General features: G+C 46.0%; 1 protein-coding gene across 3 annotated transcripts in view; it reads right to left on the bottom strand.

Moving 5' to 3' along the window:
* The window catches only part of LOC122395451 (homeobox protein caupolican-like), a 72,141-nt gene that overhangs the window by 29,097 nt on the left and 16,702 nt on the right, over positions 1-26,342 (bottom strand). Inside the window, exons 1-3 of one of the 3 annotated variants that reach the window (XM_043393050.1) lie at positions 23,541-23,615; positions 19,005-19,394; positions 5,844-5,977 (exon numbers count right to left, since the gene is read on the bottom strand). In XM_043393050.1, the coding sequence (XP_043248985.1) occupies positions 5,844-5,977; positions 19,005-19,349 (479 nt within the window). In that variant the 5' untranslated portion in view covers positions 19,350-19,394; positions 23,541-23,615. Of the gene's footprint in view, positions 1-5,843; positions 5,978-19,004; positions 19,395-19,479; positions 19,514-23,540; positions 23,616-26,342 lie in introns of those variants that run through there. The other 2 variants (XM_043393049.1, XM_043393048.1) reach the window with 2 other exon arrangements.

Raw genomic sequence — 26,342 nt, 5'->3', positions numbered from 1 at the left:
GCCACGTTTCCTGCTCGTAATTTATCGATCATTGTCCGTATATTTCGGAAAACGATTCCAAAACCGGACGATCGAAACGTTAATAGACGCTTGATTAACCCCAGTCAAATTCTGCATCAGCGAGTGAAAGTTTTGTCAAGATCGTTCACCTCGCATCCATATTGCCGGGAACCTGACCGAACGTCTTAAAACAAACACGCCTATTACCGGAATATCGAGATCGCTATACCGACAGCGAAAGTCCACGGGATTGCCTTTAATTTATTCAACGCGACGCAGCGCTTAATATAATTTCCACGGGGACATGTGTTTTGCTCGTCGACGGGCCGGATAAAAATTTCCAACGGCGAAAAGACCATTAGCATCGATTTCAGTTTTTCCTCTAGCTCGATTACAGGTTACGCGAGATTTTTCTTGTCGATCCGATAGCGATCGAACCTAATGACGGATAGGGGAAAAATCGAGGCGACAACTGGTCGCGGCTGGGACTGAAACTAGCAGAATTTTTCTCTGCTCCGATACTCGGGCTCTTCCATGATCCAAATATTCAAACTCGTTAATATTTAAATATTTTCTTATCAAAGCAATTATTCCCAAAGTGAATAGGCGATATAAATTTTAGTTTAAGACAAATTTTAATTTATGTAGTTTACGTAGTAATTCGAATAGATATAAGATATTCGAGTTGTCTGCAGTTTGTAGCACGACGCAGGGAAAAAGCCCCCGCGCGAGCGAACGTTTCGTGTATCGGCGGCGAACGTCTGTATCCGACAAGCGAATAAAAAGCGGTATCGCCGTATTTGGGTCAGAATTGAGTTAACTCGAGCATCGGGCGTTCGATCGTGTTGAGTTTCATCGTTTAACGACCGTAGAGGGGGCACACGGAACGTTTAATCGCGTGTCGATCGCCGCCCCGCCGAAGGGAAGAAGTCGAAGATTTTCTCTGCGCTCCAGTTCGACGAGATAGAAGCGGTAATTCGACTTGGAGGCAATTAGCCTTCGACGATATAAATATTCATCGAAAGAGAGTTAAACGACGATCCCGATTCCCCGTACTCTTTCGTTGGGAATTTCTCGAAGAAGATCGACGCTCTTTCACTCTTACGCGAGCGATTCTTTATTCAACGCGTAACATCCAGGGGTACTTTCGAGCCAGCCAGCGAAAAAACGACGCAACGGAGAACAGTAGGGGCGAAAAGGGGCGAGGGTGTCGCCTGGATCTTGGTGAAAAATGGCGCCAGCGAATGGGGAAAAGCCTCGCGCAGGAAGACTTTTACGCTGCTCGCATCTGCGCCCGTTTTCGCTCCTCTCTGCGGAAATTATTCGGCAAAATGTTTTAAAAGGCAAATCCACGGGAATAAAAAAAACTGATATTCGTCGCTGGTCGAATTATTTAGAATCCATTCGACGCCTATTAATATTATCACTTTATTATAGAAAATATTGAGTCGATCTCGTCGAAGCGACAAGGTAGGCCTAAAAGACCCATTCCGCGAATAAGAAATACCGATAAGCAGCTACTTTAATATCTCGTTAATTTATTACGCGTTTCTTTCCGTGCGAAATATTACGACAGTTCTGGCCGGCGAAGGCAGCTGCTCCGAAAAAGTACCGTGCGTCAAAACTGGCACACGAGCGTGTCACGGTAGGCAGCCGTCAGGTTTGACGCACGAAACTGGAAACGTTAATCCATTCGCGCATCGGTCACTTTCTTCCATTACCTCGCGAGCCCGCAAATAAACCCAGAACGCCCTACATTCGACATTTTTCTCCCGCCTCGTGCTCCAGATTCACCCATCGACGCGCAATCAACGGCCGACCGAGTGTCCCTGAAAGAAACGAGCCCCGATGTTCAAGGGCTCAGCGTCACGGAAGAAAGGAGACAGACGCGTTGCGACAATTCCCAAAGGTACCACATTTTTGCCTCGCGTCGCCCCTGTCCGCAAACTTTGCCAAAATTTTACCCCCAAAATTCACGAACGACCCTGTCGCCTCGCTGGTGAAAAGGAATGGACCACGATCGATCAGAAAATTGTTCTGGGGGCCCACAGAGTCTGTAGAAAGTTAAATTTTATTAAAATAATCCCGAAACTTGGAGACACGATTACAGTAATGATTCGTAAAACATCGCTAAGGGGGTTGGAAAACATAAAATCGCACCACTCGTCTGTTTCCAGTCTAAGATAGGAGGTTCAACTTAGGAATCACGTGTACATTTTACGAATCGTTGCTTTGGATATGTCCTACAGATTGTCGAGCATGTTTTTCTGTATAACGTAAAGAATTTGCAGTATTATCGAATTGCTGAAAGGGACAGCTGGCTGTCGGCGTAAGGTTGCACGATTCCCGTCGGGCGGAGTGTATCAATCGAGCCCGTTGATCCTCCTCGTCTCTTCGTAAAGCTAGTAGCGAAACAATAGGCATCCCGTCGACGACGAAAGTGACGGGGGCGTGGGTGGAGGAGAGCCATAGCCGGATACAAATACAGAGGGACGAGGAGGCCGTGAGGGCTGTCGTATTATTAAGCAAGTAAATTAATAGAGGCTCCGGGAATGGAGAGGACGAGAGAGCGCATAGCGAGAGAGGGTTGTGGATTCCACGATAAACAATGCCTACGGTCCGGGGAGTTTTGTACGCGGCGCGCACACACACGGGTGCTCGAGGAGGGATCTAACCCAGGAGGCGGCGGGGAGGTTGGGATGGCAGAGAATCAAACTCTGCGTGAGCGACGGTGCCAGCGTGTTTGTGTGGACACGAGGGTTGCTAAGCAAAGTAAGTAAAGCACCTGTGGGAGCTGGCTCGCGTTCGAGGGTGGAAGGAGGTCGCCCCGGCGTCGGAGGTGGAGGCGGAGGTGGAGGAAGAGCGGCAGGGAACGGAGGGGGGCACGGAGGGGGGCACGGAGCGGACCGGAGTAGCGAGAGCGTTGCACGAAAGCGGGAGGAAACGAGAGAGGAAGAGGCGAGTAGCCTACGGATAGAGAGAGACAGAGTGGGGAGAGCGAGAATAGAGTGTAGAGAGGCCTGGCGAACAGGCGAGCCAACCCCGGGAGGAAGCCAATCAATAAACTCACTCACTCGCTCTCCTACGGAGAGAGACCTACTGCTCTCCCTACGCTCGCGATGCGACTATATATACCAGGCCAACCTGGAAGCCTCCATTACGTACGCCCACTCGGCTGCCTACAGCCATTTTGTAACCGTTCGCCGTGCACGGTTTCTCTCCAATCTCGCTCTCTCCCTCATCCCCCTCGAGATCCCGAGGAATCGAGAGGAACGTTGACGAGATTGAGAGAGGGAGAGAGAGAGAAAGACAGAAGCCGCGCCGGAGATCAAAGGAATCCGACGAGATCGGAGAGCAGCCCAGACTCGATATCGGGTTCCGTCGTTCGCCGATTTTTATCTCGAGACCCCGGGGGGACTCTACGCCTAATTATCCAACCAAATTACGGAATCTCTTGCCGGGGCGCGAGATATGAATATACGACGCCCGTTGTCTCCGGGGACCGTTCCGAGAAGAGGATTGAAAAAAAATTAAGGAACACGAGGGATTCAGATTTACGAGCGACGAAGAGAAATCGAGGCCCCGCGTAACCAAGTGTTTCCAATTACGCCCTGCGTCGAAATCCACGTCGATGTCTCATTTTGTCAACGGCACGCGACACATGGTCCTCCGAAATAGCCCTCTTTCCCACGGAAAGCTCTTACCGTGGCCTCGTCGGCCGTCGCGAGCCTCCAACGCGACCAGGTCCATTTATAGGGCACCCATCGACTCTCGATCACGATTTTTACGAAACAATAGCCAAGTTATCGATAAGAGTAGTCGATGGTACATTCAACGTAACATCGATCGCACATATTTTTATTGGAATCGACCAAATTCGACATAAATTGATACCGGAGTCTGCAACAATCGCGCTCCGAATAAAGGCCAGAGTTTTAACCACACGAGTAGAAAACAACACCTAGATCTACCGTGCATGCCGTAGATAGTACCTCATCATTAATTTCTCCGTTTTTTTCGCGAAGAAAGTACACGCCCTAGTTAATATCACTTCGACCAACGCTAAATAGAATCGCAAAGAGCCGTGTCTGGGCGATCGGTGTTCGACCGTACCGCGATACTCTTGATAACCGTTGCTGATTGCAATAACGCACCGTGTCGCGCGAACGAGCTTTTGTGTTTTTTTTCTTCCTCTCTCTCTCTCTTTTTAATTTTAATTCCAGCCCCGATAAATGATCGTTCGCTCGTTCTGACAGATTTTGATATATCGCCGGTGTACTGCGATACAGAGCGCGCGTCGAGGCGCGGCCACGTTACCGAAATAAATTCCCGTCGTAAATTCGCCCGTCAGGTTTTTCGTCCGCGGTGCCATTATTAATCAAAACAGCGGATCGGCAAACGAAAATACGCTCGCCGTAAATACAAGCGCCGGGAAATCACTTACAGCCGATAGAATGTTTACGGGATCGAAGTGTCGTCGTAACCGACGACCTCTTCGCGCCATCGATATTCCCCGCCGCTTCCCTACAAGATGAAGTACAAGGGTCCTCGTGTTGACAGCACCCTCGTAACTCTTATCCACTAGCAGGAAGAACGAGCATCCGGTTTGCTCGTCACCCTTCTTACGGATTAATTGTCGCCCACCTTGACTGAGTGCGCGTCACGCTGTACAATTTTCCAGCCTGACTCGGGACGAACGAGATTAAGCGGACCTCGCGCCAGCCCCGCAGATTGGCCAACCTTCTTATCTACGTACAAATATCGAACAACCAACGAGAAACAAACTCGACGCGTTAAATTGTTCGTGGCTCTGATACAAACCGTGAAAGTTGCTCAGCCTGTAAATTGCAAATTGTCCCCATCGTGGGATTTCTCGTTACGTAGGCTCGTCCGACGTGTGCAAGAAGGCGTACACCCTGTATAAAGGCTACTCCGCGAGACGTATCAAACGAGGAATCAACGAATATTTCTCCCCTACGATGCTTCATTATCCTAACCGCGTTTACAGAAATACTAAATTACCCGCTAACAAGGGATATCTCTCCATCGCTTTGGAAAAGTCACTAATTAAATCCACGAAACAACCAAATATCCTTCGTTTCCTGGAGACTTCAAACCATCCATCATGCGCTGAACATGGAAATTACTTGAAAAGTTCGTTCGGCGATCCCATTCTTAAGTAAAAATAGCTCGCTTCGTGTCTCGCTACGTCGGGAAAACGAGCAACAACAGAAATCTCACGACCATGGAATTTTTCTACTTCTCGGAAACTTTTGACAGGGGTTCGTCGCGATGATCTATCAGACGAACCGATTAATCTTCTACGTATATAAAATATACGCTTGTACATTAATTTTCGGTGGCCGATTCTTACGAGAACGATTCATTTTTTCAACTGTCAAGAAAAGGGTTAAATTTTCCACGACGACTCGGACGTTATAACGGAACAAAAATTTTAGATTCGGTTCGCAAATAATTGTAACATTCTCGTTGGTTGTTCGCGAGTGAAATTTGCCCAGCTCTGTTCCAAGTGTGGCCGTCTATCTGCGGGTCGTTTCGAGCACGATGATCGTACAAAAGCAGCCATAGTCTGTTCCGTGTAAGCTCGGTCGGGCCGCGGGACGCCTAAAATTGTGTTCGCCACGGCGTGCAGGGAAAGATATTACGGATTCGCGATAACGATAACCATTCCTGGCGGGATATGTGTAGCGAGTACTAGATCGTGACTCTTGTTTTAATGGCGGCACTGAGCAGCACCGGCGTGGAAGGGGCCAGAGAGCAGAGTGCGGTGGTGGTTTAATCTAATGGAGCCGAGAGACCATGAAACCTGGTGATAAACTCACCCGTAGGCGGCCAGGGTTGGATCGTAGGGGTAGTAACCCGTGGCAGCAGGTTGAAGGGCGGCCGTGCCCCATGCAGCACCCATATCCGCCGTCATGCCCATCCCCGTCGTGTCCTTCAATCCGTACGGATTTCCCTGCAACGGAATCATTCAATTGTTGGCGAGGGTGAAAATATTATACAGTCGCTTACAAACTTAAAAATTTCCAATAAATTACGTGCACACGATTCACGTAATAATTTATTAAAATAAATGAATATCGTCAACTTGGAAACGCCGTTGAATTCTATGCATTTAACACGACTCGAAAATAATACATATAGCGTCTTTACAAAGTCTGTTGACTGCTAAGTAAAAAATAGAGATTTGAAAAATTTAGTAATCTTCTTTTAAAATCTTCTCTGAAGTATAATTTTACAAGGACTCGAATCGTTTATCAAGACAATCGACTATCCAACGGACGTTCTGGAAATTTATGCCGGTCGGAGTAAAAAGAGTTTTTCGGTCGACAGGACGTTGCCTCCGTTAAAGCTGCTACGTCGCGAATAATTGAAAATAAAGTAAAACCATCGGATCTGGTATTCGTGGATAATTACTGTGGATAAGTGTGCATGTTCGCACATGTTGCATAAGTATATTCGAGCAGGTGTTATTGTCACGCGACGACTGTTTGCAAAATGTAAAACGGAGCAGATGAGGAGCACCCGTCGGCGGTGCTAAGACACGTGACAAGCCACGAAGAAATCAAGACAAGCGACACGATACATCGTTCAAGAGGTTTTCATTTGTACGATCGTACGCGGCGACAAAAATACCTGGCATTCTAGAATAAAGTTCGTTCCGTTGTAAACGCTGATACGCGACAGCCCGTACAAGTTTGGAAACGATGACTGACTGACTAACAGGTCGCGAGCATGGTCGCCCAAGAATGTACGGCGTCGATTCGACATCGCCTATACTTCGTTAACAAGATCTTGTCTGGCACGATACCACTGTGTGTTTAAATAAGTACGCCCGGAAGACACAACACCGCGCACCGTATGCCAAAAATTTCGCTCCCTCGATGCACCGACACTTTCCGGAATATTTTCTCCCGTGCGAGTTCTCTCACCGGAATCATGGCGTTCCTATTTATTATTTACTATTTTCGGTCTAAGAGTTAATACTTCACAAACACAAATTATTTATTTCAAGCCTAAATAATAAAAATTAATAGAAATATCGTAATAGGCGATCGCCAATTGTTGAGATGTTCGAAACGGTGCCCTTCGCAACGTACGCGAAGGTCAAGGTCGTTGGATCGCGAATTAAATAATTATCGCACGTCGCAACGAGCGATCCACTCGCGAGCGCGCAATTTATGCAAATGGCGGCGTTGAATGAAAATCAACCGATCCATCATATCGCGCGTGAATTCACCGCAACGAGGTCAGGAACGCGGTTCGATCAACCCATCGACGAATGACTGACGGCGACCCGTTGATCGAGCTACACCCACGAATTCCCGTCGACCGCGTCCCCTAAACGCGCCAACGTTCACTCGAGCGTAACGCGCTCGAAGACTCCGGCCCGACGGTTATCTCCGTGAAATCGCGAATTTCACCGTCCTTTCTCCTCGCGATAGGCGCTCCTCGAAAAGGGGAGTGTACGGGAACGACCGGGACGTCGGGGTAAAAAGAGCAGAACGCGTCGGCTTTAACGAGCCAACGCGAACGAGAGGCCGCGCGAATCATTATTTATATTATTATCGAGAAGACGGTGCCTCGTAATATTATGGAATAATTGCAAATCGATATAACACGTTCGAATAACGATGATCTAAATTCGATCGGGGCACAGAACACGACTTTACAGTTAGGGGTCTCGCGGAATACTGTCGAGAGATAATCCTCTGAGAGTGTTGACACCTGCGACACTCACTTTCCAACGGATACATTTTTCAAAACAAAATGTCTACGTGCTTGCTACTTGATCCAAGATCTCTCGAATCTCGTGTCGTTGCAAAACGCGTCGTAAAATCCAAGATGACGAACGTCGGCGGTGTTCGGTGGCTAATGGTAGCACAATGGGATATTATTAGAACGGGGGCTTAGAGAGGCGTTTGGCGCCAGGAAGTTTCGCGTTACAACGATCGGCGTCGGACTCTGTCGTCCTGGTTCCCTGACTCTTAATTCCCCCGGGGGCCCCGTCCCCGCGTTTCGATTTCCGAATCCGCTGCCGCGGCTACCCTTTTGCCTCCGTCGTTTTTTATCCTGCCGTTCCTTTTAATTCCTGGACGGAAAGAGCGCAAGAGACCGCTCCCGCGTATTCGTCCTTTTCTCCCGGTCGATCTCTCTCCACGAGCGCCCTTTCCACAGAAGCGACTTTAATGGCGAACCGCGGGTGGTCCGGCGTCGACGCCTCGGACTATTGTTACGACTGCAGAACGCGGCTCGGTCAGCAGCCGATTATACGAACCAGCCTGCGTTAAGGTAGCAATACGCGAGTTTCCTCAACGGACCTCGCCCGGTGGTTCAACCCTTTCGATACGCCCGATTCAACTATTTCCACTTCTTCTCTTTTTATATCAACCCCTTGACGTACGATTTAATTTCAAATAATTTTTCAAACCTGTACTATTCAATTTTGTTTTACGTATATTACACGTTGCCCAAATTTTTCGGGCGAAAAAAAATTTTTTCAAACCGATCTGAAAAAATTATTTTCAGTTGCAGGGGTCAATTACAATGATTTTTGGTCAATAGACATGGCCCCGAAATCCTACTCAGTTTCGAAAAAAAAATTCGTGTAGGTGCTGAAATTTTTCGGCGGTGATTTGCAATGGTGAGAAAAATCAGCGCCTTAAATTTGCAATTTACTACCCTCGAGCCTTCGAAGCTATTCACTTAATTTGAAAATAATTTGTAAGAAAGCTAATTTCACGGTAAGGAAGAGGAATTGGGTGTCTTGGAGCGGCTGAAAAATTCCGTGATGCCCAGGGGCTCGTCGAAACAGTTCGTCGCGATCAGATGCCTGAAAGTTGGAGATTCAAATTCGCGTAAATTGCAGCGACGCTATCTCGTCGCCGTTTCCCTTTTGTCGTGACGCACGCGTCGCCCGTTTCGGATCAGAAACGATGCCGCGACTGATTATCGGCGAACACGGCACGCGCGCTGTATCGCCGGATCGGGGGCTGCTTTGTGGCCGCTGCACGCACGCCGCAAGATACGCGACGACTCGCGAAATTATTAATCGAGGGGGCGGAACGCGCGCGAATTCGATTAACGGTAGACTCGGAACGCTCCTTTCTCGAATCGAGCGATTCAATTTTCACGGGCGCGATCGTTACTTCGCGCGGAGGGGTGATCATCGAGGGGAGGAACGACTCTACGATCGTCGAATTTGCGTACGGTTCGCGTCTCATTCGAATATGAAAATTTTGTGCAGCGTATATTTATTTATACTCGAATCGTTTAAAAATCTGTCGATACCGTCGGGAAATGTGCCGAGGCTGCATTCCGGAGTTTCCTCGGAATCCGTTCCGTCGTATATGCCTGATTAGTATGCGCGGCCGCGTCCAAAAGTTCTCCAAACAAGCGCGACGCCCACTTGGCTAAGCCGTCGCGCAGAGTTCGATCCACGGACAACGGGGAAAGACAACCCCGTAGCAAAAGTTGACCGAATATAAAGTGGAAACGTCACGCGAGACCTTCGAAGTTAAAGTTCGAAGCTCGGCCAGCAGTTGTTCCGTGATAATTTAATTAACAACCCGTGGAAGGGCGAGGGGAGTATCGACTCGGCGATGATGAAGCCGTAGATAGCTTCCGCGCGGGACAGAGATGATCGTACTCTGAGCCTATAAACATCGCGATGTACAGCGTGTTTCGCATAAAAATTAAACTGCCTCTGGATCGAAAATATAGCAGAATTCTTTCTCTCGGAATTAAGTTCTGCGTTCGAAGACGGAGGCTTCTTATTTATTATTCACCAGCTTTTAAGAGCTTGCTTTTTATTAGTCCCTTTATCGCTCTACAGTCTCGCGCCACTCTCTTCATTCAATGCTAATCCGATTTTTATTATATATCACGTGCAAAGGGGACGGAAGCTCGTGATAATTTGTGCTCCTAATTTCTGCAAAGACTGACGTTTAATTCGTAAACTTTTGACGATGTGTAAAGATGTTAGATCGAGTTCTGCTTAGAAAATGAATCAACCATTTGGAATCCTGAGGACTACTCGAGCTTCGATGAACACCTTTTTGTCTAAGCCTAATATTCGTGGCGACAGGACTTTGCATCGGTTCCTATTCCCGCAAGCTCTCCGACCAGCCATCGATTCTCACTTATACACCCGTCCTAACACCAAACGTCCCCGCATCTAAGGCAGAGCTGTCTGGAAGTCCATTAGCAGGCACTCCTCTTTCATCCTATCGTTCTTTCTCCCCCTTATCGTTCCTTTCTATTCCTCGGAACCACCTACGCGTCTCCAGGAATATATCAAATTTGCATCGCCCTGGTAAAAAATTAATCGCGTTCGAGCGATAGATTCGATTTTTAATCCGGACCACCCAATAGGAGGAGTCGTTCGCGGAACGCAGCGGCGAACACCTGCGACAGCAGAAATTGCACGAAACGAATCCCACCTCTTATCGAACGTGTCAACATATTATTTCACTTTGTAACCAATACACACGTATATCTCGGCCGACGATAAGATCGAGTTATATTCGATTCGCGTTACTAATAACTCCACCATCCCGGATAAGATTAGTTTACGCGGCGAGCAACAACTATTTTCACACGATAGCGACCGATCGCCATCGGTGGTCGATGTAGGCGGTCACGTGAAATAAGTGCAATTCGTAAAAGAAACTGCACAACGCATTAAATTTCTTAACCGTCTCAGAATCTGTAGAACAAACAAACGTTAAACGTTTCCCTCGGCGATTCCTGGAATAGTACACCTCCCTCGATAACGTTCGCGTCGCGGAACCGAGCCAGCGAACATTAACGATCACTGTACCGGAGTACCAGAAACGTTGTTGGCCCGTTAATTTGTAACTTGTCAAAATAGATCGTTAACGCTTTGACTGGCACCGTGCCATCCGTGGTTGTCAAAAACCAGTTTAAATCTCGAGAAAGTACCCCGGTATTCTCGGAAGATATTCGAATCGTGCGAAACTCGACAACCATCACTGCCGATCCCTTCGATGTGACGTTGCGTCAAACTTTGACGGATCCAAATTTAACCAGATAAGAATTTCACTTGCGATATCGAAGTGTTGTAGGATACGGGCGGGGAGGGTCGCGAACTCGTCAAAATTCTCAAAATTCCCGGTGACCGGTCGCTTATGACATTCCAAGGGGGGAGGTTGGGGCGTCGCGAGGCCTTCGCGGAGGCTGACGGGGGCATCGTCGCGTGCACGAAATTGCACGACGCCGGTGAAATTCCACGAAGGACTGACCCCGGCTGCAATTTATTGCGATAAAGGTGCAAAGCTATGACGTTCGACGCATCGTCTCACGACAAATGGCATTCCTCGAGCGTCGATCGGTCAACCCCGGGCGACTAATAACGCCAACTAGCGTCGAGATAGCAGGAGGACCAGTCGGAGAATTTTTTCGCCCTGCTCGTGTGCGGACAGCTAGAACCCAAGGACGACCGTGGTAAATTCGACGACCGGAACGGACGTGTTCCGTCGCGGAACGCGAACCGACCGATCAACCGAACTACAACATACATACGCGTACGGTGTCTTCCTCGACAAGATCGTTACAAAGGAGACAATTTTTTGCACACCTTCCTTTTCAACTTTTACGAAATACGAGTAGAAACATTGCTTGTTACTGCCTTATATATCGAATGTAGAGGAAACGTGCACGTTGCAACGCATTGCGCAACTCGACGTGCCACACACGTCATTCCCACTTTTGAAACAAACAATCGCGCGTGGTTAGTTTCAGCGCGAAAGGTTGAAAGGGAATAATTTTCCATGGAGTCGAAAAGATGGTGATTCCTCGCTAACGTTATCGAGGGTGGCTATTCCCAAATCGCTGCTATTTCTGACCGGTTTGAAAAATGTTCGACGTTAAATTATAGGTTCGAAAATCATTCAGAAGTCAAAGTATGTAGCCTCTGTTTCTTAATCACACGAATTTTGTGTTGCTCAAGTTTAAAATAGGAAAGTTGGAGCGACTCCGCGAACAATATCTAGGGGAAGAGTTTGGGATCAGTTGCCCTAATATGGAATACTTTTTTTTATACACATGTTCCGCTTGCTTGCAGGACTCTTATGGTTCTTTTCGATCGCCTGTATTTAAAATTACACTAAACTTCGATCAACTGTTTTTATTCTAAAATAAAGTGTGTACCTCCCTGTGCAAGATTCATACACTACACAACAAACAGTATACATCTCCAAGAAGAATAGACACGTCGACTTTCTGAATGAAAATTAGCCTATTTAAACAATTTCTAGGGGGTTATAGTGTTCCAAACGAAGATCCTCAAGGATTTAGAAACTTAATGATAACTAAAGTAAAAAGTTTGGTGTTTTTTAAAGACTGTGGAGCGTGAATTTGAATAGGGTAGGTTGTCCGAAAGTCACGACAGGTTGCGGAGGATTGACCCGGCAGTGATCTCTCCTCCTTGTAATGGTGGCGAGGGGAGGGTTCGCGAAACGACGAATCCGAATATCCCCCCGAGGAGGGTTTAATATTTCACGTTTACCGGGTGTGTTTATGCGCAGGATGCCAGCCGGCATGCGCAACGAGCATTACCGTGGCTCGGGCCAGACGGCAGAACGATCCTCTCGGAAAATAAAGATCGCCGGGTCGTATTTACCTGCGACGCGTTTACATACATTAAGTCGAACGAGCGTAGAGCGTTGCGCGCGTTACTTTGTGCCCAGGGGCGTGCAGGGCACATTGTATCGCATGCGAGCCGCGCGTAACTGCCAATTATAAGAGCGTAAACGCTACGCGATTAAGAGCGCTACGTGTGTTACGCTTATCAATGGGCCGTAAACTAACGCATTTCGCGATATCGCGGATCGGAATGCCCCGCGACCGACTCTTTCCTACCGGTGTAGTCATGCGAGCGAGCCGGGCACTCGCAGTCCCTCTCCTAGAACGCGAGGAATATTAAACGACGTCGCTTATTAAACGGATCGCCTCCGCTCGTGTAACCAGATAACTCTGCTAGATCGACGTCTCCTCGCGACACTCGCCAAACAAACACAAATACTTTCCCACGCGACAGCGTTCGCCAAGCGCACCAAGATGGCGACTCGCTACCAATTTTCGATACGAAAGTTCAAGTCGAAGTGAAAGCGACATCACCCCGAACGCAAAGTATCGAATATCTCGCGAAGCGTCGCGTTTCCAATGGCTACGCGTTACGAAAAGATTTATGTAAACAAAGGTGCACGAGAAAGCTTCCAAGGGATTCAACTTTCCCGTCCAGAAATTAATTACAATTTTCAGAGGCGGGAAATTATTTTCTTACGCAACTATGCCCATAAAATCAACGACGTCGCGACTCGCATCGATTCCATAAGTAGGTTCTTTCCAAGACCAGTGTTTTTTGCCCCGTGTGTTTCCTTCTCCAGTCACTTCCTTCATTCTGCACGCCTCGACAGAACGTTTCACTTCGAACGAAAATTTCTCAACTTCCGTTTACGTTTCGTTCGTAAATCCGAGTTCCATTGACGTATTTTTTTCTATTCGTCGATCGCGAATAAAGATTGCCCCGTAATTTACGGTTTCCTGAAACACTGGGATCCTTTCTGCATCATTTGCCACGAGCAATAGGTTTTATCAAGCGCAGCCAACACCTAAACGAATGATTTTTCTTTCCCGACAAGCCTCTCGTCGTGGAACGCGTCGAACGATTTTTTCGTCGCCCCCGGAGCGGCGATCGACAACATTTTCATCGCGTCTAATCGGCTGTAACTAACGAACACGGAAATTTATGAATGGCATTATCAAGATACGCTGACATAATACGCGTACCGCGTGTCACAAAATATTCCGAGAGCAATTAAACATCATCGTCGAAACGCAGTCAGCCCGCGAAACGAACTGTGAAATAGCAGAAATTAAGCCGGGTATTAAATCTGCATTCCTTCCGTGCTCGTTCCGCGGTCCGCCGTGCCCGTGGCGATAAAACGCCAATCTAAATTAATTTGTTGAATCGATGCAGTGCGTCGGGACACACGTAACTCCGAGGAATCGCGGCAACTATCGTGTCGTTCTTTTTTTCTTTTTATTCTCTCCCAGAACGAAGCGTCGATTTCTCGAAACCGTGAACGCGATTCTCGAGCAAAAGTTCCATATCGCGTGGACACGCACACGTATAGACGTTGCACGGTTTATTGTATTCCGTTACGCGTTAAATTATGCTGTTTGCTGGCCAACGGCGTTATTCATTCGACCATAGAGCCCAGTCTAACATCATTAATTTGACATCTGACAACCGATTGCATTTATCGTCGCGGCCGCGCGTATCGAGATTTACGACGTCGGGAAATTCCTGAGAATTACGATAGACGGGAACGGGGCTCTAAATAATATTTATTGTGTTCGAAACGAATTAACCTAGTCCCTGACTGCTGGACGGTCCGATATACGTCCAAATTAGCATTATTTTTGCCTACAAAGTAATTCTTAAAATAGAGGAAATGTCGCGCAACGACTCGTGAAATGTTCTCTTCAACAATTCATACGTAGAACTATGTAAATTGAAAGGATATGAATACCTCTGTTTGCTTAATAAAAATAACTTGATCTTATATCACTTTTAAAAATACTGTTCCATATTGCAAAAAGGTGTCGATCTACTTGTCTCTCACGAGTAACTGTCTTCCATATTTTTCCAAGTACAACTCAGTTTAACACTTACAGTTTTCCAAGAGGCCGTAATTTCTAAAGATCGACGAGGGCTGATAGAAATTTCCAGTATCGAGCGTTATCGACATCAAAGGCCCGATGACCGTGGACGTACAACGTGTCTCTAATAAAAAACTATGTCACGCAACGACACGCGTGAACGTTATCGAACTATCGATGGGAACGATAACTGGTTGCTCGAAAATCAGCGTCGATCGACGCGTGTCGTCCCGAAAATCACAAAGAGAAATTCGAGCAAACGGCTCAACGTGACTCACGACGGGGGTGGGGGTGATAAAACGACACGTTATCGAGGATATCGTCCAGTTCGTTCATTTGTCGAAAGAGTGTATAATTTTGGCCAATCGAGAGCGCGACGCCGGTTATCGGAAGTCACGCGTCGATTGGCCCGCGACGATTTACACGCGTACGGGGGTGGACGGTGGAAATTCGTCGCGAACGAGGCAAATATGGACACCGATATCCAGCGTCGTTCGATATTTCGTTGAACTCCGCTCCCCTCTATTACCTTGTCCTATTTATTAGCAGCTGTCCCGTTAATTGAATCGCGTCGAGGAAGACTGTCGCGATAAGAAGCCAGAACTTTTGTTACGGAAATACCTGTTCACGAGCATCACCGACCAAGTTTCCATTTTCCGAACGATTCTTGGGGCGAGAACTACCCCATAAGAGCTCGGAGCTTGTCTCGACGCGACTAGGGGGCAGATTAATCGAAAATCGAGCAATTAATGTAATTATACCGATAAATTCGAATTTAATTGCGATAATAATGCGCCCGCGATTATCTCCGGAGTCGATGCAATAACCGCGTGTAATCCCTTTCACGCGAAACGGAACGGCGCAGGAAACCCGTGCCGCGTCTGATAAAAATGGTTCCGGCGTTGTTGCGTTCCGCGCGGCGTTTCGAACTGACCTTTCACTTCGGTCAAGATTAATGCACTTATCGTACGAAACGGACACGGTGGCCGCAACCAGAAGGAAAACGTCGCGAGGGGAATAAATGCAGAATTTAATTATCAGCCGTCCCTCTCGCGATCCGGTGCCTCTCTGTCGCACGAAGTAGCTTCAAGTGGCTCGAAACATCTGGCGAACCGCGCGCTTTCCGAGCGAGCTTTTTTATCGTTTCTACCTCCCGGTGGTGAGTAGCCACGCTCGAGTGCAGATATAAATTGGCCGAAACCGCGATACGATCGACCGTCTATTTCTATATGTCTACGTCAACTAGGTTTATCAGCGTATCGTCGATGTATCCGTGATTAGGCAACCGTGTTCCTCCGCTTGCACGGTTCCCCTAACCCCCCAACCACATTAATTTCTGTGCAACTTCTGTACGTGGACGTTAATGCAATGCAAATTTGAATTTAGGAATAAAAGTAATTTATATCTTTCCATAGGTTGAAGTTCTACCTGTGTATCGATACGAAATTAAGATTCAGAGTATGATTGTACACCAGAAGTTATCGATAACGTGTGTTATCATCGGATGTTCGATTCGCGTTAGTCACCTGGACACGTATGTACGTTCGACAAAGTTCGAGGGCCACTCGAAAACGTAGTTTCCACGACTCAGACCCAGACTTCGGTGATTTGCAACTTATTAAAAACACGGGCCACGCTTGGACGTCGAGGTTCATGCTAGGAAACAGTGTTCTTGTTCGCCTAAAATTCTGCTGGTTTTCGCGCGAACAGACCGAGTCGAGCAGCTCGAAACTCTGCGATCTCGTTCGTGCAACGCGTTCTGTGCCAGTGATCTTCCACGGTTCTTAACCCAGCAGCCTGCACGCGATACAGTTCGATGCAATTTCAATGTCCGCGGTAACTTAATTACCCGCGTCGACACTTTCCGTCCAGCAGCACGCGAGATCTAGGCGCCCCGACGACATCGTATAACGACGCAAATACGAGAAAAATTGATTTAAAAAATTGCACTTTTCGAGAAGTCATTTCAGCTAAAGAATCGTTTTATCGAGTTCGAGGGAATAATTTGCACTTCAAAGATGGCGTCGAGACACGATGAAATTTGACAACTGAAAAAATGTAAAGAATCTTACGATCGAATCAAGTCTGGTCGTTGCTGGTGGAGAGGTTAAGGATCGTCTATTTTAATTTAGGTACGAGATACCGTTTGAACGTTGACCTTATTATTAGCGGTTTATTTCGCGGCGCGGAGGGAAGGTGGAATAAACGGTGTCTTCGCGCGTTTAAGCAAGATTCTCGACGTCGTAGTGCCCGCGACATTCTCTGCCCTGAAATATAACCGCGAATCCATCACGTAGTCCTCGTTAGAGGTAGCGAGACGACGCGTCTTCCGCGAACCGAAACTTAAACGAGATTATCGCTCCGCTCTCGACAGCCGGCCGTGAATAATTCGACGCGGGCTGCGACGTCGCGGTGGCTGCGAACGCGCTAAAGACGCATGGATAGCGATGGGTCCAATCCAATAACATTCTGATTAACCTAACAACGCACGCGTTCGCGCGTTGGTTCTTTACGAGCCATCCATCTTCAAAAATGATTCTTCTTAAGCAAAAATTTCCGTTAATATTAAAAAAACCAGAGCGCGTATAGAACAACACAACACTATTCTTGAGAAAGCAATTATAGCTCGCTAAATGGAAAAAGTAAACGCGTAAACTGGAAGTCATCCTGAGCAAGGCAAGGATTAAATAAATAAATGATACTATTACCCTGAGCATAACTCGGTTTAAATCATGATATTGTAAAGAAAAAATAAAGAATTCGAGTATAAGATCGATTTATAATATTTCGCAAGGAACAGAAATGAAGAATTGACGATAGAGGTGGAAGGTTGAGAAAAGAAACGTGGAAAAGAGGTAGCTAATGGATGCAAAACTCAGGGACTCGGTCATGCCTCTCTATTATCGGTCAGTTAGCATTTGCAACGACATCGTTGCTTGTTTTTACTTCTTATGCGAATTGTAAACAGGTATCGAACCTGACGTAATTGATACGTATCGATACAAGAGTCGCGTGTCTCAATAAGTCTCGGACCGTTCGTAGTAATTCCATTGAACGGATCGAACGGTGGAGAACTTCTGACATCGATGTATCGAACATCGCCTAAATTCGTCTCGGTCCCATCGCTACGCGCGGCCCGTTAGAGGAGATCGCGAGATCCGAAGACGTCCCGGGGCTCCCATCGCCGGGATTCCAAGCTAATTCGTGGCAAGACCGCGCGCTAATCCGTCTTGAGTTCGGCCAGCGAGAGCAATAATCGTCCGGCACGCCTAACTCGACGGGCCAATCAATCCGTGGCTCGGATAGCCGGCGCATATTTTACCCGTGAAACGTTACAAAGCGTATCGCGGGACCACTAATACTCGTCTCGCGACGCCCGTCTCTTTTGAGGCCGAGCTAATAAACCGTTTAATGATTGCGTTTATAAATACTCGACGAGCCGTAACTCTTACGATTAGTCGTGGGATGTGTAATTTGCGTTATTTATCGCCTCTGCTTGACCCCGACGTCTTCGCGCGTCGCCTCTCTACGAGGCGGTGGGTCCCAGTTCGTCCCAAAGATGCTAAAACCAACTACGAGCGACCAAAGAATATCGTTCAAACAGAGTGTCGAGGGGAGAGTTTGATTTCTTGGTTATTTGGCGTTACAGAGTAAAATAATCTCACCCCCTTGATAATATTATTTAATACTGTCACAGTGGTCCTCGAATAAATTGTATACTCTTTATGATGGTAAAAATCTATAGAAACTCTTAAGAATAGGAAGTACAGGGAACAAATAGTACACCACCCCCGCCAACGTTCGCTGGATATCGTAATGGATCGCGTTTCCGTACAATGGATAGAAAATTTACTTCGCCACAATGGCGGATCGTTCCAAAGGATGATCTAGCGGTGAACCGCTACGGTAGCTAAAAGGTTAACGCATTCACTGTTCACATTCCAGATCCTATTCCGCGCATACTCTCTAGCCTTTACGCGATTGTTTCTGATCCAGTTGATCGTACCGCACGTGAAGTTACACAACACGTATTTCGAACGAAAATAGTCAGCGTATATTCGCGGTTAACGAAAATCCGAACATCGAAAGAATCGCATCGCGTTAGGACAATTACGACTCGACGATGTTTGTTTCCGCGTGTTTACGTAAAGTGAAGATGAATCGACGAGGATAAGAACTTGGTAACTGCAACGTTTCGCGGCAAGTCTTGGGAGAACGAGTTTACGGGAGCAAAGGTCGAGACGATGATGGAATTGATGAATAAGAAACTTGACATTTCGAGGAAATTTACTCACCAGAGGAGGGTAGAACGCGGAGCTGTCCATGCTGATGCTGGGGTAGGGCCCCTGGTCGGTGGTGGATGGCGTGGGCGTGGGGTATGAGGAGTACGAGGTCGCCGTGGGTGCTAGCCTCGGGTAAGCGCCTAAAGCGAGCCTCGCCGCGCTGTCATATTGACAGCTGCATACCGTCTGCCCGGTCACTGGGTCCGTCATCATGGGCCTGCCGTTCTCGCAGCAACCGGGGCCCGTGGTGCCGCCCACGGGGGTGCTCGCCCCACCACTGGCCGCCGCTGCGCCCGTCGTCGTCGCCGTCGACGACGGTGACAGCGCGCCGGGGCTCAGGGCGCCGCCGGACGACATCGCCGGCGACGTCGCCGTAGTCGGCTGTCCGCCGCTCACCAGCAGCTGAAAATTTTTGAAATCCCACCGTTAATCCAGCCCGCGTTGCATCTCGTTATTTATTTATTATTTATTTAACACGTTCACGGACCGAGGCGAAATCGTACTCCTCCCTCATACGTCCAAGAAAGCGATACGCGTCTCGACCGTCCATCATCTGAGAATATAAACATACTCTTCAATTCACACATCAAAACAAGTTCCTTTCTTAGCTCTTTGTTAGTTTTTAAACGAGACCTCAAAATTAGATACTGTTCAACGACAAGTATCGACCCTTCGAGAGCACGATTTTTATTATTTTCACGCGCCTGGGGGGGAAATGTAAAGTCAATTCGTATATGATAATATGGTCCGTTAATGGTTTCTTTTAGGGAGGGGATCGAAGCATTTCCTCTTTCACGAAGAAACCACACGTGACACCCCTGTGCACTCGAAAGGTTAATGCCTCTCTTGTTGTTTTTAATTATATTTTCTTAAATTATTTATAATGTCTAATTGAATTATTTTTATATTTACATAATGCTCGTAATTTAATTGCCTGTATAAATATTTATGCGTAAACTGCTTTCTAAGTTTAAGTTGAAATTGATTCTAATCTGGAGCCACATGTTGGTCAGCGGACTGTGAAGCAGTCGGCAATATGTCAGTGACAGGGTCGTTCAATTTTGAACCGATTTTCTAGAAAATGGATCTTTTCGTTACATACATTAACATACATTGCTACACCAAAGGGTAGTGTATCTCCCGTTTATCCAATAAAATTTATTATCTTCTCACGATTTTTAATTCGTAAACTGATATCGTTTTTCGTTTTTGTAAACATTTTTCCAAGGCTCCGCTAGAATGTATTTAAAGTTCTGATCGATGATCGAAGCAGAATATCATTCTACCATTCGCAAGATTTACCATATTTTAAGGCAACGCCATTATATAAACAACTAATAAAGACAGATTAATGTACCACTTTTCTGATTTGTATTCTCTCTTCCTAACACTGCTGGCGAATTCTACAAGATGGAAAATAATTGCAACATTTGTTCTCAACAATCGTGCGACGAATAAATTTTTTGTGGATATAAAGAAGAACGATAAAAAGGAAGCGTGTACAAAAAGATAAGGTATACATTGGGAGCACACTGTTGCAAGAAAAATATAATCAAGATAAATTTAATAAGACGAAGTAGAATAAATACCAAGAAATAGACGTTGAAGTACAGCAACATTACCTAATTACAGCAAATTGTAATAATAACGCGTAATTTGAAAAAAAAATCGTAAAAAGGATCGAACGGATCGATGAGTTACAAAATTTCCTTATGACCAACAAATTGCGTTACGTTTACTTAATAGCGCTCGATATGCATAAAGTATTTAATGAGGAAAATCACGGATGTCTAATTGGTGCGTGAAACTAAATATCATCAAATGTCAAGACATGCGACACGGTAGTTAATTGATTTCTATAAAAATGATATGTCAGTTGTGATTCTGGGTTTTTCCACGGTTATTACGTAACCGTATTTGCGAGAATATGGAGTTACAGTTGTGACGCGTCACTGACGTAGGCATAACTTATGAGATATATTTTAATTCATATACTTTGTACCGGGTGGTCTTAAAAAAAATCGTAGAATCAAGAGCACACGGTAGTCTTAATCTTGAGAATTCAAGTACGAGGAATATTTGGATACACAAATATTTGAAGATTTGAAGTTTCTGAGCTTCTTGAATTATGTGAATATTCGTGGCATTCGAATGGCGGTAGAATAATTGACAGCCATCGCACGCAATCTTGCGCCTACGGTGCATCGATGCAACATACAAGTACCGAGCAAACGAGTCGACGTGTTTGTATGGGTTCGCACAGAACCGTGTCCACGTGCATATTTATATAAACGCAGATTATCGATCATCTTGTTAGAATCATCGATTTCACTCATCGCGATGATTTATACGTGTGCGTAAGTCGATAATCAGCCGATGACAAGATGTAATATTTAAATGGATAATCCCATAATGAAAATGCATACTCGAACGATGATATTTACTTCGCGGAATAATAAATTATTCCGATAGTCTCGTCTCGATTCCGAGTCTACGAAGTAAATCCATGTATTCTACGTTATCATAGTCGAATGGAAATGGTGTTGCAGAAGTAACACGTCAGTGGTACGACGAAGCACGCTCGATAACGCTATACTTAATAAAACACTCGACGTAGATAAGATCGGCTCAGATCTTGTCGATGGAACCTTAAGTGCTGGTATAATGAAAATCACAATGAGCCAGCCAATAAATTTAATTTAATCTATATTAAAGAGGACACGGTTGATAAACTTGAAAATAAATACCTTTTAAGTACGTCTGAACAACTAACACCGATGGGGCACTTTACGTAACAATATTCGAGCGTACTTGTAACATCAAAACGAGACCTCTTAAATATTTTACGCCCGAGCGAGCTACACGCTATTAACGCAATAACGTATCGCATAAAAATATTCCTGCCACGCTAAACGAATTAGCGCAAAAAACTTGTTCGCTTCAATGTTAGGTTTAATAGCGGCTGAGCCTCGTTCATTACGGATACCGAGCATTTTTTCAAAAAATTCTTACACACTCGCCATTTTCATTTACACGCGTTTCATTTCTACCTCGGTACACCGAGCGTAATAATATCGTATCCGTTATTCTTTATCACCCTTTGTGAACAAAAAAAAAATATGCGTCGCTCGACGTTCCCCTGCGCCGCGCGCGCGATTCTCTTTTCGAGTTGCTCGTATTTTTAATTCACGTCATTCGTTACTCGAACGAGCGGGGGAATACTTGCGGCAGAGACTACACGCGCTACCAACGAAACCGTACCGGGGCAAATAAATAACGACTAACCGGTAGCCGGGTGTGTAAGAATAATTCCAGCCTAAAGGGTTAATGGCGATAATGACGGTAATTTCGAAAGCAGGTGATAGTCGCTTATCACAACGGATCCGATTATAAATGCGTGCTCGATAACTCGATAGCAATTTCGTGTTACTTTAATGGACGATAATCGGAAAGGAGTAGCGGTATCTCTCGTTATTAAACAACAGACGACTCTCGACAATTAATTCCCCGACCATCCGCGGGAGGGGGAGGCTACGCGAAAGGAATTAACTAATTATTCGTTTAAAGTATCAGATCCTAGATAAAGGTAACTCGTTCGTTCATTCTCGTTGCTCTCGAGCAAACTGGATTCCCGAATGTTCGAATAGGAGAGATTGTTTATCAAGAATCGTACGAGATTTGCTCAAAAATTAATCGATCGTGTCTTCTATAATATAGATTGAATTAAATTCATTAACCGAGTCGATGAGTTTTTTATCAGGAATCTCTTATCGACAAGATTGACTGCTTTCCGATCGAACACCGATATTTTAATGAGCTAATACTTTTCAACGACCAGCAGTAGTTTTGTACAAGGATCGACGAATAAAAATTGTTTATATTTAAAACGGAGATCGAGAATTGCTCGAAAACGTCGAGGTGACCGTGGTCGCTCGCGATCGCGGGTCTTCGATAGCAATAATCGTCACATAATTTCGCGTAATGGCGTCTGAATAATATCGTCTATATCGTTCGGCCGTCTTGCGGGTGCCCCAAGGAATAAATTAAACTGAAATTTATCGTCGCCTGCCGAGGAAGTCAAATTGCTGCCAGCGAGAGTTCATATATCAGCGTACCGTGTTTGCGCTTTCGTACACGCGCGCATATACCACGGAAATTGAACTCGTTATATGTTAATGCGGGAGTAAACGAGCGTCTCTCGAATCGCCTAAAACGTTCCTCGTCAAAAAATACGCTCATTTGTCGACCCGCTATCGCGACAAAAAACTCTCCGACACGCGAAACGACCTGGCTCTAACTCGGAACGACTGGCAAACGTCTTGTCGTGTACGCGTTTTTCGCGCGTAATTGGTACAAGCCGAACCGGGAAAGAATGTGCTTTCTAACAAAGGATCGTTATGTTGCTCGTACAGAACGTAACGCGATAAAATGTAAGTAAATTGCCAACGACAGGAAAGACTGTTTCGAACGGTTTATATATTTCGTCAAAGGGTACAGAGCGATAATGCCCTGTAAGACTTTGTATAAATTTTTTGCAGGCTCACTTACGGAGGTGTAGTCGATCTGTCCGGTTAATTATGAACGCAGCGTGTATTGGAACCGTGGTTAACGCGAGACAAGAAATCGACGACTGCGGATTAGACGAAACGACGCGGAATAAATAATTCGGGCAAAAGCGTCCCGTTGACGAGATCGATCCGTCTAGTTCGTGATACAAGCTAGCAAAAGTATCGTTAATTAATGTCACTAGCGAACATCGTGTCTATGTAATCGAACACGCTCGTAATTTGCATCATTCGCGCGTCTGAAAAAAACGAGATCGCTATCACGCAAGGAGAACGAGACATTAACGCTACCGTGGTAACCGCTTAATTAAACTTAATAATTCCTGCAATGTACATTTGCAAAACAACAGAAAAACCCGTCTGTCTCACCAATCACAGCAGCCTCGTACCTGTTGCGCTCGCGTATAAAAACGATATCTAAATAAATAAACCAACGTCGCAGCCAAGTCAATGTGACCGATAATAAATATGTCAATGGGTCTTAATTGCGAGCCGTAATGCGGTTTATATAATAATCTCGTATTAATAACTACGCTCCAGCGTTGCTTCAACGTGCGCTCTTGCAATTTGCAACTCTCCTCGAAGAAGCCAAACACGACCAAACAAACTAGAACAGCGTTGCATCTGAGGGAGTGGTGATCCTTCGAGAATTATGAAATTAAACAAAATTCGTTACTCATTTTATATAGCTCTGGAGTATGCGTCTACACAAATAATTAAACTTGATTATAAAACATACAGAATTTATCCCACCCTCTGATAGGAGTCAAAAAGAGAAGCAGCGTAGAAGAGAACCGCCAGTGATTACAAAATCCCAAGCGATAGGAAAAAATATGTAGACTAGAATACTGCGTTGGCATTTTAAAAAGTTTCTTCGTAACGATGTTTTTAAAAACATCGATCATATCTTAATTACTAATATACCGGTTTGATTGCAACTTTGCAAAAGCATTCCTGACAAAATTATCGAGTCTTTATCAGCAGTTTTTTCTCCGCGCGTTGCAATTTTCTGTCTGAAATTAAAACCAGATAACACGTCGATAATGAATCGTTTATATTCGGATAAAATTGGACGCGACAATTTGAGGAAAATATTTTGCTTTTACAAAGTCGGATAAAAATAACACTTTCTTGGGACATAATTCCTCGAAAGAATCGCGGTCGGAGACGTTTTCAGCTTCGTTTTCGAAGTAAAAGTATAAAATGCGAGACGCGTGCTATGATTTTTCAATAAAGGAAATCCTCGAAGTTCGCCTTGCTCTCGCTCGCCCAGAGCGTACACGTAGCTCCTTAAAGTCGGTCGCCCGACTTGCACTCGAGTGCACCGAGAAGCCTTCGTTTCGCCTAAATAATTTACAAGCTCGAGAGCGCCGTGCTCACGGTCCCCGAGACGTGAAATTCCCATAAACTTCTTAGCGCCCTAAATTCGGAAAGATTGATAGATTCTAAGTAAACAAGGTTATGAGATTCGAATATGGAGTGAGGGCTTGTCCGTATATCTGTTCTTTGACCGAACTTTGAACAGAACGGAACTCTTCTGCCTGATATATCGTCTACAGCGCTCTATTTTTTCCAACGGTGTCCTTTAATCCTGATCCTAGCTCGTAAACGCCACCGCGAAAGTCGCGATTAATCGTTCCGCAAAGCCAGCCCTCTCAAAGTCCACGGTCGTCTGCCGTTCAAGAGTCCACGCAGAAAGGAGGGGCGAGGCACATATATCGCGCAGGCTTCTCCGCGGTAAATTAGCTCGCGGTAAATGAGGATGAAATGAATCCCGGTAATTAATACGGCAGGGGAGTTATTTCGAGAGAACCGAGGCTCTCGCGAGCACGTGGGAGAGATCGAGAGAAGCTACACACCGGAGATGCGTGTATCGTTCCTGGCTTCCACGAGGGGTGGGAGGGGGGAAAAGAAAACGCGCGTGCGAGAAGCGGAAAACGCGCGCGTAAAGCCCTTCTATTCGTAGAGCGTGTCGAAATCGGTCGGGACAGGACGCCCACGGAAAACGTGATAAATAGGATCAACCCGAGTAACGTTATTTTCCCGCGGCGCTTTGTTTTCGCGCGCTCGATCGACGAAAAGAAGAAAATAGAAAAATAGAAGCGACGTCCTTTTATATTATATTTTTTTTCTATTCTTTTTGTCAAACGCGTCCCATATCTTTCGCGGCGTCGACGTGTTTACGAAAAACGGGATTCCGACGTCGCGCTAAATAGTCGTAAGATATTTCGACGCCTCTACCGGGCCGGCTACAAATTTCGCCCGATAATTTATCGCCAGGCGATACCTAAATAGCGTCCCGCCGTGAAATTGGACGAGCGACGATCATCCGCCGAGGGATCCTCCGTCCGGTCCCCAATCGCGCCGCCATTCCTATGCGAGTTTTAATTTATTTCGGGACGAAACGCCGCAATTTTTATCGTTTCCTCTTTACGACCAAATACAGACACCTCCGATACAAAATTGGCTGTCCCCCCACAAACGCGTTAAATTAATCTTTGTTATTGCAATTTAATTCTATCCGCGGCGCTGCCCCTCCAACCGAAATCCCTATAATTATAAAGCGAAGAATTTTCTACGCGTTACAAACCATACTATTTGTAACTCTTGTTCTAGTATTTTTCTGTACCGTATTGCATGTAAAAACGGGGTTACCCGTGCGATAAATTATCATTATCGTGAAGAAAAATAAAATGTCCATGGTCCCCATTGGTGACGGTCTGCATAATGGCGGTTTCGACAGGGCGCGCCGTCCAGAGAGATGTCACCGCGATAGTTGGAGGAT

This window comes from Colletes gigas, unplaced genomic scaffold (assembly GCF_013123115.1).
Source record: "Colletes gigas isolate AHSC1104 unplaced genomic scaffold, ASM1312311v1 Colletes_gigas_Sc00005, whole genome shotgun sequence".
NCBI lineage: Eukaryota > Metazoa > Arthropoda > Insecta > Hymenoptera > Colletidae > Colletes > Colletes gigas.
Note: the sequence above shows the minus strand (reverse complement) of the source record. Positions and strands in the feature narration are given on the sequence as shown.